Below are 18,518 nucleotides of genomic sequence, written 5' to 3'. Positions count from 1 at the left end.
TAAGGCACTTGATTAATTTACACATTCATAGCAATACATGAAAATATAAGTAGTTCATCAAGTGCTCTCCAATTAATTGTGACCCACCAAAAGAAAATTAAGGCCAAAACATTCATTTAATGGATTTATCAACTCAAGTACTTTGTTGTCATTATAATTGCACATATAGCAATTAAATTACCATGAACGTTGATACATGCAAGAGAAGTTATTAAGTTATGCAAATGCCAAATGCATTATACATGCATGGAATTAATGTGGCTAGCTTATTTAATTTAATTGGCAGGTGCTGCAGGTTCTTCTGGAGCAGATCCATCATCTTCGGCATAATCCTCATCAGGATCATCAGGGTAGATACCCAACTCCTCGAGCACTTGGGTGCACTCGGCATCGGGGTCCTTCTTCATGAAGCCGATGTAGTTGGCGTAGCGAATATCGGAGTTTGATTCAATATCGGTGAGGGTGACCGGGGCTATTTCATCCATGGCTTCACCGCATGTGTCAGGTTGGGGACTTGACACCACTGCCACCTCACAAACCTCGTCACCGTGATCTCCTTCTGCCTTTAGAGTGTAGTTCCCATCTTTGCCAGATTTTCCGTTAACGGAGTATGTCACATTTCCGGTCTCCACATTTCTGCATTCCAGGACCACTTCTGCACCTGCGCAATTAAGGAAAAAATACATTGATACTCGTGATATATTGATGACATGATTATTTATGGGAAAAAAATATTAATGACATGATATTACAATCTATTAATTAAAAATAATAATAAAAATAAATATATTTTCAACATTGCCATTTTAACTTAAGTCTTCCGTCAAACACTTTGCATCTGCAAGTGTGAACTCTTTCGCCTAAATATCATTTTCCCTACACTCTTATCACTTGTGCAAAAAGTCTTTCCATTAACATTCTATGTAATATTGCACTAGTTTTTATATCTTCATTGCATACACTCATTGAATAACGATAGTGTTACATTACATACACATATACATATATTACTATATGGGTTTCATGTTCATAATTTGATTAAAAGTGGAAGGGTTATGTGTTTGGAAGTTAAACAACAAAAAGGCCAACAAAAGCTTATATACAATCAAGTAATTAAAAATGATTTTAACAAAATTTAGATTCAACAAAAAAAAGACAGTGAATAATAGGAAAGAATAGAAAATGAATTTACATGACGGACCCCATTCATATGGGACATAGACAAATAATCATGATGAATTTGATGATTTTAATTACCTTCGAGGAATTGACTCAACTTGGTAATGAACTGTACACGGCATGGGTCGCAGAAAACCTTGCCTTCGACGGTGAACTTGCTGTCTTTGTTTTTGTCGTTGCCGTGGACCAATCCAGACAGGGCCAAGAGGCAGAGGGCAGAGGCAACGAGTTCTACAGCCTTAGCCATTTTCACTTCTCTTGGTATGTATTGGAATTGGAGGTTATCAAAATGACTTAAATATAAGGAAGAGGTGAGAGGGAATAAGAGAAAGAGAGGTTGAGCGGTTATTTCTGCATGGCTGAGTTTTAGCATGACAGAGTTTGAGCTGTTATTTGATGGCTGAGTTTTATGTCTTCGCTGGTAAATGCTTTAAACAACCTTCTTACCTGGCAGATTCCTTCATAACATTTGCCTCTTCCCCAACATCTTCAGTTCTTTGACAAACCAAGATGAGAACAAATAATTATAAAGGAGATTATATAAAAAAATAATATGCCTCAGAAATGTATGAAATAAATGTTGACAGCTTTATGTTGCCTTTGTTTTTTCATCTTGTGCAGCCCTTAGTTGTCTTAGAAATTACTATTCTGTTTCATCTTCTTCAGATTTAAGCATGGGCTGCGTTTTTTTAGGAGTAGTATATTTTTTTGGATGAACGGCATTAAACCCCCTTTTCTATTTGGGTTTTGCACTAAACATCCCTTTTCTATTTTTTTGTCAAAAAAAACCCCTCAACTATTCAAGGGGGGTGATTTAACAGACGAAAGTTAACTGGGTAAGATATGAAATAGAAATTGATTAAAGTGCCCACTAGGCCTGATTGGACATATACTTTGTCTTTGATTTTTTATTTTCTATTTTTTATTAAATCACCTTAAACATGTAAACTCTTTTTCCACGCCTCATGATCGAGATGAAATACCTACACCTCAATCTCGCTTCAAACCTCACGCTTCACTCTCACTTCAAAACTCACGATGGAGATTAATACTTTCATTCATGGTACAAAACACTATTAGAATGTGAACTTCTTAAAGCTTTATTCAAAGTCCAGATCTTTTGAGGTTTTTAAGGTGGTGGTAGTCCTGTGGTCCCTGTGGTGATTTCTTTTGAGAAGAAGACAAGACAAGAAAACAACAATTACTTTTCAAAGAAATTTGGTATGTTTGGAATTAGAGTTTGTTTGTTTCTTATTGAGATTCTCTCTAATTGTTTATGATTAACTAGGAAAAAAAATTGCTTATGATTTAAAAATTAGGATTTTCGTAGTTTAATAACGGTTGAATCCATTATTAAGTTGTAATCTTAAAGATTTTTCAGGTTCAGATTCATTCTTCACCTTTCGCACTTTAATTACAACTTCGATTTTTCAACCAACCAAAGGGCACTCCCCTTCGCAATTAGATAAACCCTAAATAATTCTTCTTGACACGACGACCTAATTTCAATCAAAGCAGCAGTGACGGAGACTACACAGATTTCACCACGCTGCCGCACAAACTAGTTTCCATTGGTCGGCGACCATTGCATGCAAGTGGTTGATTTTCCAAGTAGGTTAATGTGTGTGTATATCTGAAGTTTTTCTGTTTGTTATAAAAATTGTGTTTTGGTTGTGTGTATTTTGGGAGTATGTGTTTTTGCTGGTGGTTTTGCTCGTGCGCGCTTTGAACATGTACTTTTGCTGGTAAAGTAGTTGCTGACGTGTCAAAAATGTTGCTGATATAGACAAAACATTATTTTGGCAAGACTGTTGGTGGTGTCTTCATGGTGTGACTCTAGTACCATGGAGGAACAAATCTCGGCAAGACTACTGGTGGTCTCTTCATTGCTACTAGCTATGATTATGATGCTCCAATTAATAAATATGGTATGCGTTAAACAATTACAACCTTGATTATTTAGTTTTGGACCAATTAAGACAATTGCTAAAATTATGAGCTGTACTGAAATTTGACTTAACGATATTGTTTCCAATTTCCTATCAGTATGTTTTGCTCTATTAAGTGGAATTTTTTTATTTACAATGCCCCACGATATTTTATAGATTTATTGCATGGCCTTGTATAGATTGATTTTGAGTGCAAAGTCAGATGCTTTACTTGTTTCATGCTTGACAGGGTGTTAGTGCAGTTTCTCAAAGTTTGCTTCCAAGTTTATTGAAGTTTCTAAAAGTTTAATATTAGGGAAGTAATATGAGTTGCATCTCTCTTTTCGTTGGTTCCCTTTTTTTTTCTCCGCCTCTCTTTAATTTGTTTTAAAAGTGGGTGAAAGTTCTAAGTTGATACAGAATTTTATTTTGTTTCAAGAGTTGGTGAAAGTTCTAAGTTGATAGCAGAATTTTATACCCTCAACAATGCCTAAAGTAAGTTTCTGAATGTGAGCATCTGAAGATTTTGGAGTTACAATATTGATATATATGATATTTAAATGGGTGATCTAAATTTTTTATCATATTTGTACACGTGATGGATGATCTTAGTGATCTTTTCTCCTTGGAGATAATTTTTCATCAGTATAAATAAATGGATGAAAGAAATCAAATAAAAAAAAGAATCCTGTTGGAACTTAACACTCACCAGATGCATAAGCTAAAACAAAAGTAATAGTGAATGCTTTCATTCTTTTTCAAATAGACGCATTGACAATTTTTTGGGGAAAAAAAAAAGGTCATAAGAATGATGTAAAATTAAAAGGAGTGGACAAATGTAACTTCTTACACATTTACATGTACAAACCATGTGGAGGATAGATACATGGGTATATATAAAATAAGTACTAGGACAATTTTGTCTAAAAAATAAAAACTCAGTATCGGTTCCAATTCAACTAACATCCTTCTATTAAGTCACCTCTCGGATAGTTAAGGGAGATTTTTTGGTAAAAAAAATAGAAAATGAATGTTTAGTGCAAAATGCAAATAGGAAAGGGAAGTTTAATGTTTTACACTCTGTAAAAAATAAAAAATAATAATAATAAATAATCAAAGACAAAGTATATGTCCAAACAAACCTAATAGGCACTTTAGTCAATTTTTATTTCAATTCTTACCCAGTTTACTTTTGTCTGTCAAATCACCCTCGAATAGTTGAGGGGGGTTTTTTGACAAAAAAAATAGAAAAAGGGTGTTTAGTGCAAAACCCAAATAGAAAAGGGGGGTTTAGTGTTGTTTACCCTATTTTTTTTTTTCATTGAACTCGTTATGAAATAAACCCAAAATAGAGGTATTGTTAAAAGAAAATGACCTAAATTTTAATGGGTGGACATGTATTGAGACGCAAAAGAAGATCGCCTCAAAGATTAAATTGATTTTTATTTTTATTTTTTGTTAGATGGAAACAACAACTACAGGTGATGAACCAATCAAAACAAATGGAGAAAAAAAAAATTGTTGTCTAACAGGGAATTGAGAGGCAAAAGAATCAGATTTGTTGTCATAATTATTTATTTAATTATGATTGGATTTACCCAATTGAGATATCTAATGGGTTGGACTTGATTTGTTGTTTCATGATATATATATATATATATATATATATATATATATATATTGTGTGCTAAGGAAGCAAGGAGATGCATTGCCAGCGAAATGAGAAAGGAAAGTTGATTTTTATTTATTTTTATTGATTCTTTGCGGGTCCCACGTGCTGACTTTTTGGGCATAACATTTTTTTTTTTTACTTTGGCTTTGTACACATGGCTCTGTGTTGTGTATACAGATGAATGAAAGATAAGTGATAAGGGGTTAAGGGTGAGCTGTTTGCACTGTGTCGGTAGAATGGCCTTTTAAGTGTAGTGTATGAGCTTTGAGTTTTTTTTGGTGAGCAAACAGAAGAGAAAGAATTTGAGAGATACATAGAAATATTAGAGTAAAGATTGAGACAGAGAGAATTAGAGAATACAGGGAGTGAGCCGAGATTTTTGAGGACACACAGGCACAGAGCCGAGACGCAGTGAAAGGGCTGAGAGTTGATGCGCTAATATTCCAGTGATTTATTTCTTTTACAGTGGATTTAGACTTTGCCACTGAAGGCAAAGTCGACAAGCGCGTCGAGATCTATGTTTTGATCGGAGCAAAGTCCCATTTGGCCACCATTGAATTTCGAAATTTTAGGCATATTTTGGGACTTTTCTTCAATTAAGAGGTGGGGGTTTCTAATTCACATTTTTTTAGATTTTTGTGAATTTTTCTTCATGAATTGTTGTATAGTATGCTCAATTCGTATGGATTCTTGTAAAAATAATTTATTTGTTGTATATGTGATATTTAATTATGTATTCGTTGTCATTTTATGAGAAAACATGCCTTAAATGATTATATTCCATGCCTTATGTATTTGAGTTGCTGGAGATATAGTAAGAAGCATGATATGTGTATTATATAATTTTTCTCCCAATTGTGTTTATGATTAAGAATTCAAATGTATAAAGAATTATGTTGTTTAAGAGGCATGGTGCATTTATGCATTTTCATTGGACATGGAATGGGGGAAAGATTGTTTAAAAAAGGCAATTAAGTAGTTTTTGGAAAAAGTTTTTTAAAAAGTGTTTGTGAAAATCGGATGCCTAGGAGGCGCCTAGTGGTCTGTGGTGTTCATGTGATATAGAGGGAAATGGAAAGAGACTCTAGTGTGATTGAACTACCTTGGCCCAGACAATGCCATGGAGGTGCCATGTGGTCGGAGAAAGCTAGCCAACCCTTTCCTTGTGACGCCATAGATCGAGATGCTATGGGTTGGGTTGCATTAACGGTTTGAAATGGTGAAAATGAATTGTTTTGGAAAATGGGGAGCGACATTGACATGACAATGCATTTCATTTGCATATTTAGTGTATTTGTGTTACAATAACAATTATTTATAAGCTTGTAGTTGTGGTTATTGATGTGCATTCCCTATGACATGATCCTGTCCACTTTTTGCCTATTCTTTGCGTGGATTTATGGGGTCATAAAAGGTGTGTCTTAGACACCTCTTACTGAGCTTATGCTCACCCCATTATTTTAACATTTTTCAGGTATAGGGAAAGAAGGGGCAAGCGAAAACCCATCGCAAATTAAGATTGGACTAGAACTCTTATTTTGTTGTCTTTTGTATAGAAACATAATCATGTACCTTTTGTAAAAAAAAAAATTAAGTGTAACTTGTATAGTGTTGTAATTGTAGAATTTGTGTAAATAAATATATTTCATAAATTGCAATTTAATATGATTAAAGTGATTCCTTGTTTGGAGGAGATGGAGGAACGAGACATTTTGTATGTATGTGTTGATTTTGGAGATGTTGTATATTATTGCATTGTGTGTTGGAACATGATATGTATTTCTAGTCATTGCATTTTATATGTATTTCAGCAGGTCGTAGTAGGACTTTTTCTGTAAAAGTCATACCGAAATTTTAATATTTATTTTTTATTATTATTTTTTGGGTCGTTACAATGGGTTTGAGATTAAGTCTTAAGACAATTTCTCAGCTGCTAATTCTAGCACGTGTTGCAGAAGGAGCCGTTTTTTATGTAACAAAATTTGGTGCCAGGCCCAATGCAGATATGAGACAGGTGAGTGCTACACACACACACACACACATATGATGTTCAAGTCCTATGAACTTAAATAATTTTGTTTACAATCACTCATTACTCATTCTTGGTTTTTAGGCTCTATTGACTGCTTGGAGAATGGCATGTGAAACGAGAAATGCAAGCACAATTATAATTCCAGCAGCCACATTTTCGTTAAGTCAGGTGAATCTTCAAGGTCCTTGTGGTGCCCCTATTGGGATTGAGCTCAAAGTCATCCTGAAGGCCCCTCCTCTCAATCAAATCAAAGCTGATGCCTGGGTTGTTTTCTAAAAAGTTGACCGCTTAAGCCTATCAGGTGGTGGAACTTTTGATGGCATCGGTTCTGAAGCTTGGAAAACTTGTGTCCCAAAGAAAAAATGCCCTCCACGTCCTTCTGTAAGCAGATTCATATAAATATGTATATATGTATTTATATATATATATATATATTTGCTTATGAAATTTCAAACATTAATTAATTTTGTTCCATATATATATGTAATTTTCCTTAATGAGTTGTATGTCGTCTTTGTGACTGGATGATATATAACATGCAGGGTGTAAGGTTCAGCTATGTAAACAATTCTATGATCAATGACATAACTTCCAAGGACCCCAAAATGTTTCATATTACTGTTTTCGGAGGCAATAATGTGACTTTTCAAAGACTTATCGTTGCACCACAAGATAGCAGAAACACTGATGGACTACAAGAAAAGTGTGTTTTTATGACCAGTATTTACTAGGTTTATTTATTTTGCATAAAAACTGCATTTGACGAGGTTCATAAGGGGTTCTTTGTAGTTGTCACACGCTTTCACTAGGTTGGAAATAGAGTCCTTGCAAAACAATGCTTTCACTAGGTGTTAAAGGTGCTCGTTAATATATGCATATATTAACGAGGCATTTGTCAACTTTAACGGGGTATTAGTGCCTCGTTAATAAAGGTCAACTTTAACGGGATGTAAGCACCTCGTTAATGAAGGTCAACTTTAACGGGATGTAAGCACCTCGTTAACGAAGGTTAACTTTATCGGGATATAAGCGCCTCGTTAATGAAGGAGGCTAGAAATTCACCTTCCCACATAGTGAATTCACAGGATAAAAAATAGGCTAAAATTTCCCTTCCCTCCACTTTTTTCCTTCCCTCCGCTGATTTATAACATTTTACTATTTGGGCCCTAAACTACTTCCCTCCCTTTTTTTTCCCTCCGCTGATTTATAACATTTTACTATTTGGGACCTAAACTACGTCATTTTTTTTTTGGGGGGGCCAATTAACACGTACTGTAAAACATGCACTTTCCCATTTCATTTAGCCCTAACGCTCTCTCTCATTTTCAGCTGCTCTCTCTCCTTCCATCACCGGTCTCGCCCGATCTTTGAATCCGTTTGGTTTTCCATCACAGCTCTCTCTTCTTCCATCACCGGTCATCACAGCTCTCTCTCCTTCCATCAGTTTTGTTGTATTCAGCTTTCTTATTCGGAATATGGATATGTAGGCAATTGTTGGCGACGACAGTTTTCCCGTGGCAGGTAATAACTCTAATTATCTCTCTCTGGCCCTTTCACTATTTCAATATACTATTTATCTTATCTAATTGCAAGCCTTAATCTCTGTCTAATCCATCAAACGTCCCAAGCCCTAACCTCTCTCTTTCCCTTTCTCTGATTCAAGAAAACTCTAACCGGCCTCTTTCTTTCCGTTTCTCCCTCTTGCCTTTTCTGTGATTGAATTTTAAAATACTCTTGTTGCTGATCTTTATGGATTTTAAATGCATGATTGCTCTTTAGAAAGCGTTTGAGGTTTAGCTTTTGAGATTCAAGTACTATAAAATCATGAGTTTATGTGCATATGGTATAGTTAATGATGCAATTTGGGTGTATTTAGCTTACCAATTATAATATATATATATATATATATATATATATATAGGTTTGTGTATATATATCATCAAATGAAACTAAAAAGAAATGGTTTATTCTATCTTCTTTTACATGTCATAGATTATTTAGGGGTTTTCCCTTCAAAAGTTATTCTTCATTATTAGATATTAGAGGATTTAAGTAAATTAAGAATATATCTACTAAGAAAGAACTACACAATTTATGGATTAATTTCACTTCTTAAAGATAAATCTTATGTGATCTTATTAGTGGTCTTGTGAACATAATATCATAGTAATATATGCATTTGGAAGCTGTATAAATTATATATATAGTGGATCAGTACTGCACATGCATGCTCTCTCGATCTCTACATAGTGTGTGTTTGTGTGTGTATGTGTATATATATATCATCTACATCTCAGGGTAAAACATTCTTCATTTTTAGGGTTATTTCATGGCAGAGTGAGTAATTAATGTCAAGCTAATTATTTGTTTAATTAGATATATAATCTGCACTAAGCTTTAGTAGTCTAGCTTTGTTGTTGTACAACTTCTAATAATTTAAATTAATGCATGTTTTACTTCTTAACCAAATACTATATCATGCATTATGAATATTTTGGTTGTTATCAATGAGCATAAGTTTCCGCTTGTGCACAAGTACTCTGTACTCTATCATGCATTATGACTATTTAATTATGTTGTTTTTAGCATTTTATAATTGATTTTTTTAGTTATGTATACACTTTTACTGAGGGCCAAAAAATAAAAACAAAAAATTAAATAATCAGGTAACATCAAATTTACTTGAGAAAAAATAAAGAAATTAAAAATTCTCCAGTTTACCATCCATAGGATGTAAAATCCATCATTAGTCATACCTGAGGTCTGAAGTTTTGATTGTTATCAATGAGCATAAGTTTTCACTCATGCTTAAGTGTACTGTCTCGCTTGGACCATATGTTGGATGGGTGAGGGGAAGGTGTATGGTACAATAGTTATCTGGTAATATGGAGAAATAAAGAGTTTTAAACACTTGGCACATACAGAAGTAATCTGTAAGCCATCCAATACAAGTGATGGTTAACAATGGCAACAATGAGGCAACGATACAGTTCTCACTTTGCTAACTATGTCCTGCTTCTTTTAGACTTTTAGTGCCTGACCAAAATGAGTGATTAAAAATTTTGTCTCATTGGTATTTAAGTAGGTTTTCTGGATTTCCTTTAAAGCCTACAAGTCATGAAAATTAGTACTCGTCTGTTTTTTTTTTTTTTTTTTTTTTTTTTTTTTTTCATTTCAAGTACTTAAAACTTAGCATACTGATATTAAGATGCAGCTACCTGCTTGGATTTTGTACCATAGACAATGAGATAGAGAACGTGTCTGAAAAACTGAAAGTCAAGTTGTGCCAATGATTGAAGAACAATGTGAAGATTTACTTATTGATGTGTTTTTGACAAACATTGGAATTTCTTTTGCAATTTGGCACATTAAACCATGATGAATTGTCTTTTGATATATTCAATGGTGTATGAATTGTGAAATCTTTTTATATGTTTAATGGTATATGAATTGTAAAATTGTCTTTTGATATGTTCAATGATGTATTTGGTTGTTAGCATCAGGTGAAAAGTGTTAGCTTTATGAAGTACTGTGTAGTTAAAATTGTGACCGATATAGAGGTTATATGTGGATGATTGGGTAGTATTAATTGAATGTGCTTTTATTAAATATAAATAAATAAATATGTTATTTACACATTATTTACATGGATAGAATCTCCCTGTAGAAAAGTTTTTTACGAGTAGCAACATATCTCATAAATATGTATTAATGAGTGATTAGTGACACTGTAAATTAATTATTAACGAGAGGTTAGTGACACCTTAAATTAATTATTAACGAGAGGCTAGTTACATCGTAAAATAATTATTAACGAGCGGCTAGTATATCGTAAAATAATTATGAACGAGTACAGTTACTCTTCGTGAATTAGTTATTTACGAGATGCCTGGTGTCTGGTACTTTACTGTTTTACGAGCACTGCTAGTCCCCGTAAAAAGTTAAGAGCATTTACAAGGGCATAATAGACGAGGGTGTCATGTGCGCCGTCAATATGTTTTCACGAGGTGCTTGTAATGTGGAGTACTCCACATTGCACGTACAAACAACATAAAAGTCCTTGATTCAAAAATAGGAACCGGGGATGACTGCATATCATTTGGCGATGGTGCCCAACAAATTCACATTGAAAAGGTGAAATGTGGACCTGGTCATGGCGTCAGCATTGGAAGTCTCGGCAAGTACCCAAATGAACAACCTGTTTATGGAATTACAGTTAAGGACTGCACCCTCACTAGGACAATGTATGGATGGAGTGGATCCCCTCCTAGCACCGCCTCTGATATTCATTTTAACGGTATTACCATGGACAATGTTGCAAACCCCATCATCATCGATCAAGAATACTGCGATGCAAGATTTAAATGCCCAGCTAAGGTACATAGACTAAAAATCAATCAATTTTTTAATTAATTTTTTATATTGTTTTCTTTTTCAACAGACAAAGAAACTTAACAATTTCATTGATTTGCTAATCATTTTCGATGTTTAATTTCAGCCTCAATTTAAAGTTAAGATCAGCAAAGTGAGCTTCAAAAACATTAAAGGCAGCTCCTCAACCCCAGCTGCTGTCAAGCTTGTTTGTAGCAAGGATGTGCCATGCGAAAATGTGGAGTTTGGTGACATTGAGCTGACACATAATGGAGGCCCTGCCAAGTCCGAAATTACAAATGTTAAGCCAATTGCTTCTGGCAGAGTAAATCCTGCACTGGGAAGAGCTTAATCTTCTTGGTTCTAATCAACTCCAAAGGAAGGATGAACAAAAGTTGTTTAGTGAGTCGCTAATTTATTTTCTCCTATTCATGCTATATGCATGATATTAACGTTGACAAAAGCAGTGTATTGTTTATTGATAAATAAACGCTTATTGGATTTATCTGATGGGCCTCACAACTGAAAATTATAATATTATTCAATTTATATTGTTATGTCAGTTTTATTTTTCAGATGTACGTTTGTATTGAGGTTATTATCCTTGAGACTTCAATCATTGCGACTTTTGCTAGTTTTGTTTGAAGAGAGTATGATTCATCAGCCACATTAAAATTCCTTAAAAGAAAATGATGCAAACATATATACAAATTTATATATAACCACATATATACACAGTCAGGCATAAACCATTTAGTTGATTAAGAAAAAGTACTGTGTTATTGAATGCCTCTAAATACTGATTATGCATTTTGATCAAATATCAAAACCAAAGAAAAGATAATCATGTCAATTCCTTTTTAAGTAAGTTTCATTCCATGAGATTTGTTGAAGTAGCCGGTGATACACCTCCAAGTTTTGCAACATCCAATTAACATGACCTTGGTTAAATATTACAAAGAAGATGGGGAGATAGATGGTGATGATGTACTAAGTAGGATTGGAGTCAAGTGGACAAAATATAGGCTAGGCTGTGGTGTCCTTTATAACAAACGAATACCAAATAATAAACAAATAAATAAATAAATAATTTGTATGGAGTAGAGTGTTGAAAAATAAATAAAAAACATCTAAGGGAAACATTAGATATTAGCGACTATAAATAATAAAATTAGAGAAAATACACTTAGGTGGTAAAGTCTTATCAACCCAATGATGCACCTTCTAAAAGTATAAGAGTTGCTTGCTTAAGAAGGTAACTAACAAAGGGTGGTGAAAAAGAGAAGATTCTTTTTTTTTTTTTTATTGATTCTCTTTAAAATTTTTGTATTCCCTTTATTCAATCAATCCTTTATTTTTACCCTTCTCATTTTTTTTTTTTTTTTTCCTTCACTTGTTTTTATTATTGTAGTTAAACAACTGTAATGAATTGTAAATATATATATATATATATATATATATATATATATAATAAGCATCATTTTTAAAAATAACTCAATTTTTTTTTTCATGAAACACTGTACAACAAGTTAGTTACCAAATATATTTTTGTTTCAAAATAAATCACACCACAAAAATATATTTTTATATCTCTATTTCATATTAAGTCGAAAATGCAAGATAGAGTTTGTTGCCAAGAAAATCCTTAATGTCCAAATTTATGCTTTCGAATGTTACTTCAGTTGTTTTTTGAATTAGAAGTATTATATACAATATGAATTTAGAATACAACACCATTATTGCACTTATATTTCTCGGCTTGTCGTCTTTGTGCACCGTTAGCTAACAAAAATTATTTTGTGATGTTTAATATGGTGAATTCCTTGCTCTGTCCCTACATAATCTTGAGGAGCAAACCTCTCCAGTTAGTTCCCCTTCAATTTCTTATAGTGCGCTTTATTTATGTTGTTTTATTAATTTTTGTCATTTTCATGTATTCTTCAGGAATTCAATCAATAATTGCACTGGTAGACTGGTAGTCTGTTTTTGTTTTTACATTTTATTTAGCATTCCATGTGGCCTTATTGTTCATTTGTTAAACGTATAATAAAATATAATGCATGACACAACCATATACATCCATTCATTAACAATTATATATGCATTATATAAACCATTAATTATTTGATTTTCAAATATTTATGGAACGTCAAACATTGTTTAATGAAATTCATTTCTCTTTACAGAAAGGGGTGAATGCATTTCTAATTATTTGACCTTTCACTTCCCAGAGAGAATGACTTTTATTAAGGGCATAGATCAATACCTATTGCTAGAATCTAGAGGGCGAAGAAGGCCAACTTTTGCCCCTGCAAGTCCTTTCGTGGTCTATTCCTTCTCTAATTTTCATTCAATAGAGAAGAATACTCTACAAACAGAAATTTTGTATGAATTTTTCTATCAAAATAATGTGGATCTTTCATTTCAAAACAAAAAGTGGCAGACTGGCCAATTAATCAGCTAAACATGCAGTGAAACTGATTTAATGAGAACCAAAGGTTAGTTCCTATTATTATATTTCAATATCGGAGAATTAAAAATATATAGAAGAAGCACTTATGTGGGAAATATTAAACAAAAGGCTAGCTTCACGAGGATAGATAATGGCGAAGCTCATTATTTTAAATTTCCAAAAGTTATTTAGTCGCATTTATTTATATATGCATTTCTATTATGAACCCTTAATTTGTCCATAAAAGGAAAGGAAAATGGTAAACATATTTACTTTCAAGCTTGATTAATAATTTCCTGTAATTATTATATTGGATATGTATTTATCCACATATATACTACAGACCTTATTATATATGGAAATTAAGGCACTTGATTAATTTACACATTCCTAGCAATACATGAAAATATAAGTAGTTCATCAAGTGCTCTCCAATTAATTGTGACCCACCAAAAGAAAATTAAGGCCAAAACATTCATTTAATGGATTTATCAACTCAAGTACTTTGTTGTCATTATAATTGCACATATAGCAATTAAATTACCATGAACGTTGATACATGCAAGAGAAGTTATTAAGTTGTGCAAATGCCAAATGCATTATACATGCATGGAATTAATGTGGCTAGCTTATTTAATTTAATTGGCAGGTGCTGCAGGTTCTTCGGGAGCAGATACATCATCTTCGGCATAATCCTCATCAGGATCATCAGGGTAGATACCCAACTCCTCGAGCACTTGGGTGCACTCGGCATCGGGGTCCTTCTTCATGAAGCCGATGTAGTTGGCGTAGCGAATATCGGAGTTTGATTCAATATCGGTGAGGGTGACCGGGGCTATTTCATCCATGGCTTCACCGCATGTATCAGGTTGGGGACTTGACACCACTGCCACCTCACAAACCTCGTCACCGTGATCTCCTTCTGCCTTTAGAGTGTAGTTCCCATCTTTGCCAGATTTTCCGTTAACGGAGTATGTCACATTTCCGGTCTCCACATTTCTGCATTCCAGGACCACTTCTGCACCTGCACAATTAAGGAAAAAATACATTGATACTCGTGATATATTGATGACATGATTATTTATGGAAAAAAAATATTGATGACATGATATTACAATCTATAAATTAAAATAATAATAAAAATAAATACATTTTGAACATTGCCATTTTAACTTAAGTCTTCCTTCAAACACTTTGCATCTGCAAGATGTCCCACTATGGATGCAAAGTGTGAACTCTTCCGCCTAAATATCATTTTCCCTACACTCTTATCACTTGTGCAAAAAGTCTTTCCATTAACATTGTATGTAATATTGCACTAGTTTTTATATCTTCATTGCATGCACTCATTGAATAACGATAGTGTTACATTACATACACACATATATATATTACTATATGGGTTTCATGTTCATAATTTGATTAAAAGTGGAAGTGTTATTTGTTTGGAAGTTAAACAACAAAAAGGCCAACAAAAGCTTATATACAATCAAGTAATTAAAAAGGTTTCAACAAAATTTAGATTCAACAAAAAAGGACAGTGTATAATAAAAAAGAATAGAAAATGAATTTACATGGCCGACCCCATTCATATGGGACATAGACAAATAACCATGATGAATTTGATGATTTTAATTACCTTCGAGGAATTGACTCAACTTGGTAATGAACTGTACACGGCATGGGTCGCAGAAAACCTTGCCTTCGATGGTGAACCTGCTGTCTTTGTTTTTGTCGTTGCCGTGGACCAATCCAGACAGGGCCAAGAGGCAGAGGGCAGAGGCAACGAGTTCTACAGCCTTAGCCATTTTCACTTCTCTTGGTATGTATTGGAATTGGAGGTTATCAAAATGACTTAAATACAAGGAAGAGGTGAGAGGGAATAAGAGAAAGAGAGGTTGAGCGGTTATTTCTGTATGGCTGAGTTTTAGCATGACAGAGTTTGAGCTGTTATTTGATGGCTGAGTTTTATGTCTTCGCTGGCAAATGCTTTAAACAACCTTCTTACCTGGCAGATTCCTTCATAACATTTGCCTCTTCCCTAACATCTTCAGTTCTTTGACAAACCAAGATGAGAACAAATAATTATAAAGGAGATTATATAAAAAAATAATATGCCTCAGAAATGTATGAAATAAATGTTGACAGCTTTATGTTGCCTCTGTTTTTTCATCTTGTGCAGCCCTTAGTTGTCTTAGAAATTACTATTCTGTTTCATCTTCTTCAGATTTAAGCATGGGCTGCGTTTTTTTACAAGTAGTATATTTCTTTTTTCATTGAACTCGTTATGAAATAAACCCAAAATAGAGGTATTGCTAAAAGAAAATGACCTAAATTTTAATGGGTGGACATGCATTGAGACGCAAAAGAAGATCGCCTCAAAGATTAAATTGATTTTTATTTTTATTTTTTGTTAGATGGAAACAACAACTACAGGTGATGAACCAATCAAAACAAATGGAGAAAAAAAAAATTTGTTGTCTAACAGGGAATGTCAAGTTCAATTTATATACAGTAAAAAGTAGAATACAGAATAAATTTCATGTCCAAATAATTAGAAGAACTTTCGTATCACATTCTGAAATCAGCTAATATATTTCTTATTGAATCAAAAACCTACTGCCTAATTTCCGCTCCGGTTGTTTATCCGGAAAATATTTTTTGCAATTTTTGGTGTTCGGTTGCACTTACAACTTGGTGAAATATTTTAGTGTAAAATATTTTATGCCATGTAAGTTAAAATGACTTACTAGGGGTGTTAACTCGGCGGGTTCGGGACGGGGCACCCTTTTTCCAAATCCGTCCCACAAACAAAAATCTTTTTCCAAACACGGGGCATGGGTTAGGGTCAGGGCGCCCCGATATACATATTTTTTTAAAAAAAAATAATACAATTCTGAATTAATTCAAGATAAATTTTGTAACTTTTTTGTAGTATAGTCAAATATTTAATGATCATAATAAAAAAAATGTTGTTAAAATTTATAATTATCAAAATAAAGAAAAAAGAAAATTTATAGCTAATACGGTAATATTTATTTATATAACAATTATTAATTGGGTCGGGTTTTGGGCTTTGCATGTTTTAAAAAGCCTGTTAGTATATGTGAGTTTGTACGCAGTGGAATGGTTGTGAAATATAATATGGACAATTAACCTAGAAGGATAATTAATATATTTAACTTGTTCCTTTATCCAATTTTTATTTATGTTAATTTTATCAAAATAAAACTAAATTCAAACCACAAAACAAAAATAAAGTGCAAGTAAAGTAAATAAGATTTGAGAGATGACACTAGGATTTTTAGCGAGGAAACTGTGACGTTTCCAATTTTCAGCATTTTTCATTTTTTCGGTAATTCATGGGTACAAGGGCATTTTCGCTTTTTCACGTTTTGCGTACGAGATTTTAGTTGAGTCCACTTGCATTTCATACATTTTATTTTATGTCGATTAAGTAGTATTTGTATGTGATGCATTCATGTGTGTGGTGTGGAAATTAAAGCAAAAAGAAAAAGAGAAAAGAAAAGATAAATGGGTGGGCCCCACCACTATTGTTTAAGTGGTCTAGAGACCACATTTCTATTCCTATTTTCTCTCTCCCCGCTGGTTTTCTATCTCTCCTTCATTTCTTCTTCATTTTTCTTTTCTTTTGATTTCCAAACTTCAAATCTTGATCCCATCTTCAATACTTGGAAATTTGGGGTGCCGTTTGAGGCAAAACGGAGAGCACGACGAGCTCTACGCGTGGGTAGCAACAATTTCAGTTTTGGTACTCCCTTGTGCATTCGAATTTGGAGACTTGAGGTAGAGGTTCTTAATTCATGTTATCTTGCTCCTTGGTGAATTATATCTCTTAAAATGTTGCAAGCATGTTTAATTTGAAAGTTAACTATTTTAAAAATCTTCTAAGTGTTATTAGAAACTACATGATTATGTATATGAGTTGTTTGGTGTGAAAAGCATGCTAGATGTTGTTTGGTTATGTGTAATGTATTGATAAATTACTTGAGATGATGAAAATGGAATATGCTTAATCGTGTAATGTAATTTCTCTAAATTCTATGACACTGAAAGCATGGGACACATACATGTGCGTTATCATTGGGTTCTCATGAAGGAAATTGTTTTTGAAATGAAAATGGGAATTTTGGGGAAATTGTTTTTGATGAATTCGTTTTGTGAAAACTCAGTCGCCGCGGGGGTACCAAAGGGCCGGAAGGTTAATATGGCCTAGAGGGAACTAGGGAGATTGCCCTAGCATGGTTGAGCTAGCTGGGCCCAAAATGACGCCACGGGGGTACTAAGGGTCAGGGACACTAGCCAATCCTTCTCTCGTGTCGCTGCGGGGTCACCAAAGGGCGGATTATATTAACCGTTTGAAAGTGATGGTTTTGAAATGAAAATGGAGAACGACATTGGCATGCATTGCATTTTATTGCATTGTATTGGTTATATTGAAATTTGTTATTATGTTGTGTATTATTCCGACATTATATGATTCCCTTCTCCCATTGCTCTATTCTTTGTATGGATTCATGGGGACACAAGAGGCGTATCTTAAGTACCATCTACTGAGCAATTTGCTCACCCCATTATACTTAACATTTTTTAGGTCATGGAAAGGAATTGGCGGATGATGATCCACCGCAAGCTTGAAAGTTGTTAGAAGACCATTTGCTGTTTTATACTTAGGCCATTCTTTTGTATGTTTATTGTTTTGGAAATGTAACAAATGTTATTATTCAGGGCCTTGTAACTCAAGTATGAGATTTAGTATTTGTTTTGATGTAAATGAAACTAATGTATGCATTATAATTAACGTCATGTAATTGTAATAAATGATCTTGTAAGATGATCGAGTGGTAGTACTCGTGTTCATGA

The 18,518-nt window shown here is 33.6% G+C and overlaps 4 protein-coding genes across 5 annotated transcripts; 2 read left to right on the top strand and 2 right to left on the bottom strand.

Annotated features, from left to right (window-relative positions):
• Positions 1 to 259: 259 nt before the first annotated feature.
• On the bottom strand, positions 260 to 1,426 carry LOC132310339 (olee1-like protein). Its single transcript, XM_059808525.1, has 2 exons — positions 1,258 to 1,426; positions 260 to 661 (listed from the first exon to the last, which is right to left on the bottom strand). Exons 1-2 carry the CDS (start codon positions 1,424 to 1,426, stop codon positions 276 to 278), a joined length of 555 nt encoding a protein of 184 aa, XP_059664508.1. The 3' UTR covers positions 260 to 275.
• A 3,409-nt stretch (positions 1,427 to 4,835) lies between these two features.
• LOC132307492 (polygalacturonase-like) lies at positions 4,836 to 7,370 on the top strand. 2 transcript variants are annotated; one of them, XR_009482248.1, is made up of 3 exons: positions 4,836 to 5,382; positions 6,735 to 6,793; positions 6,893 to 7,370. XR_009482248.1 is itself a non-coding variant. In XM_059805277.1 (2 exons), exons 1-2 carry the CDS (start codon positions 6,674 to 6,676, stop codon positions 7,085 to 7,087), a joined length of 315 nt encoding a protein of 104 aa, XP_059661260.1. In that variant the 5' UTR covers positions 5,389 to 6,673; the 3' UTR covers positions 7,088 to 7,370. The 2 variants fall into 2 exon arrangements, 1 of the variants encoding a protein (XP_059661260.1); XM_059805277.1 differs by lacking the exon at positions 4,836 to 5,382 and having other exon boundaries at positions 5,389 to 6,793.
• Positions 7,371 to 10,696: 3,326 nt separating this feature from the next.
• LOC132309668 (exopolygalacturonase clone GBGA483-like) lies at positions 10,697 to 11,681 on the top strand. The gene is made up of 3 exons (XM_059807956.1): positions 10,697 to 10,751; positions 10,836 to 11,188; positions 11,310 to 11,681. Exons 1-3 carry the CDS (start codon positions 10,697 to 10,699, stop codon positions 11,532 to 11,534), a joined length of 633 nt encoding a protein of 210 aa, XP_059663939.1. The 3' UTR covers positions 11,535 to 11,681.
• A 2,591-nt stretch (positions 11,682 to 14,272) lies between these two features.
• Positions 14,273 to 15,442, bottom strand: LOC132309667 (olee1-like protein). Its single transcript, XM_059807955.1, has 2 exons — positions 15,274 to 15,442; positions 14,273 to 14,658 (listed from the first exon to the last, which is right to left on the bottom strand). Exons 1-2 carry the CDS (start codon positions 15,440 to 15,442, stop codon positions 14,273 to 14,275), a joined length of 555 nt encoding a protein of 184 aa, XP_059663938.1.
• Positions 15,443 to 18,518: the final 3,076 nt, after the last annotated feature.

This window comes from Cornus florida, unplaced genomic scaffold (assembly GCF_030987335.1).
Source record: "Cornus florida cultivar Cherokee Brave unplaced genomic scaffold, ASM3098733v1 CherokeeBrave_3.0.0_Hap2_Chr05, whole genome shotgun sequence".
Taxonomy (NCBI): domain Eukaryota; kingdom Viridiplantae; phylum Streptophyta; class Magnoliopsida; order Cornales; family Cornaceae; genus Cornus; species Cornus florida.
This window is presented reverse-complemented; position numbering and strand designations above follow the sequence as displayed.

Bases quoted from the DNA above. Each gene is read 5' to 3' on its own strand.
- LOC132310339 (XM_059808525.1), bottom strand. From the start codon at position 1,426: ATGGCTAAGGCTGTAGAACTCGTTGCCTCTGCCCTCTGCCTCTTGGCC. The intron at 662-1,257 runs GTAATTAAAATC...TTAATTGCGCAG, and splicing joins GTTGAGTCAATTCCTCGAAG to GTGCAGAAGTGGTCCTGGAA.
- LOC132307492 (XM_059805277.1), top strand. From the start codon at position 6,674: ATGGGTTTGAGATTAAGTCTTAAGACAATTTCTCAGCTGCTAATTCTA. The intron at 6,794-6,892 runs GTGAGTGCTACA...CTTGGTTTTTAG, and splicing joins CCAATGCAGATATGAGACAG to GCTCTATTGACTGCTTGGAG.
- LOC132309668 (XM_059807956.1), top strand. From the start codon at position 10,697: ATGCCTGGTGTCTGGTACTTTACTGTTTTACGAGCACTGCTAGTCCCC. The intron at 10,752-10,835 runs GTTAAGAGCATT...TGTAATGTGGAG, and splicing joins ACTGCTAGTCCCCGTAAAAA to TACTCCACATTGCACGTACA. The intron at 11,189-11,309 runs GTACATAGACTA...GTTTAATTTCAG, and splicing joins GATTTAAATGCCCAGCTAAG to CCTCAATTTAAAGTTAAGAT.
- LOC132309667 (XM_059807955.1), bottom strand. From the start codon at position 15,442: ATGGCTAAGGCTGTAGAACTCGTTGCCTCTGCCCTCTGCCTCTTGGCC. The intron at 14,659-15,273 runs GTAATTAAAATC...TTAATTGTGCAG, and splicing joins GTTGAGTCAATTCCTCGAAG to GTGCAGAAGTGGTCCTGGAA.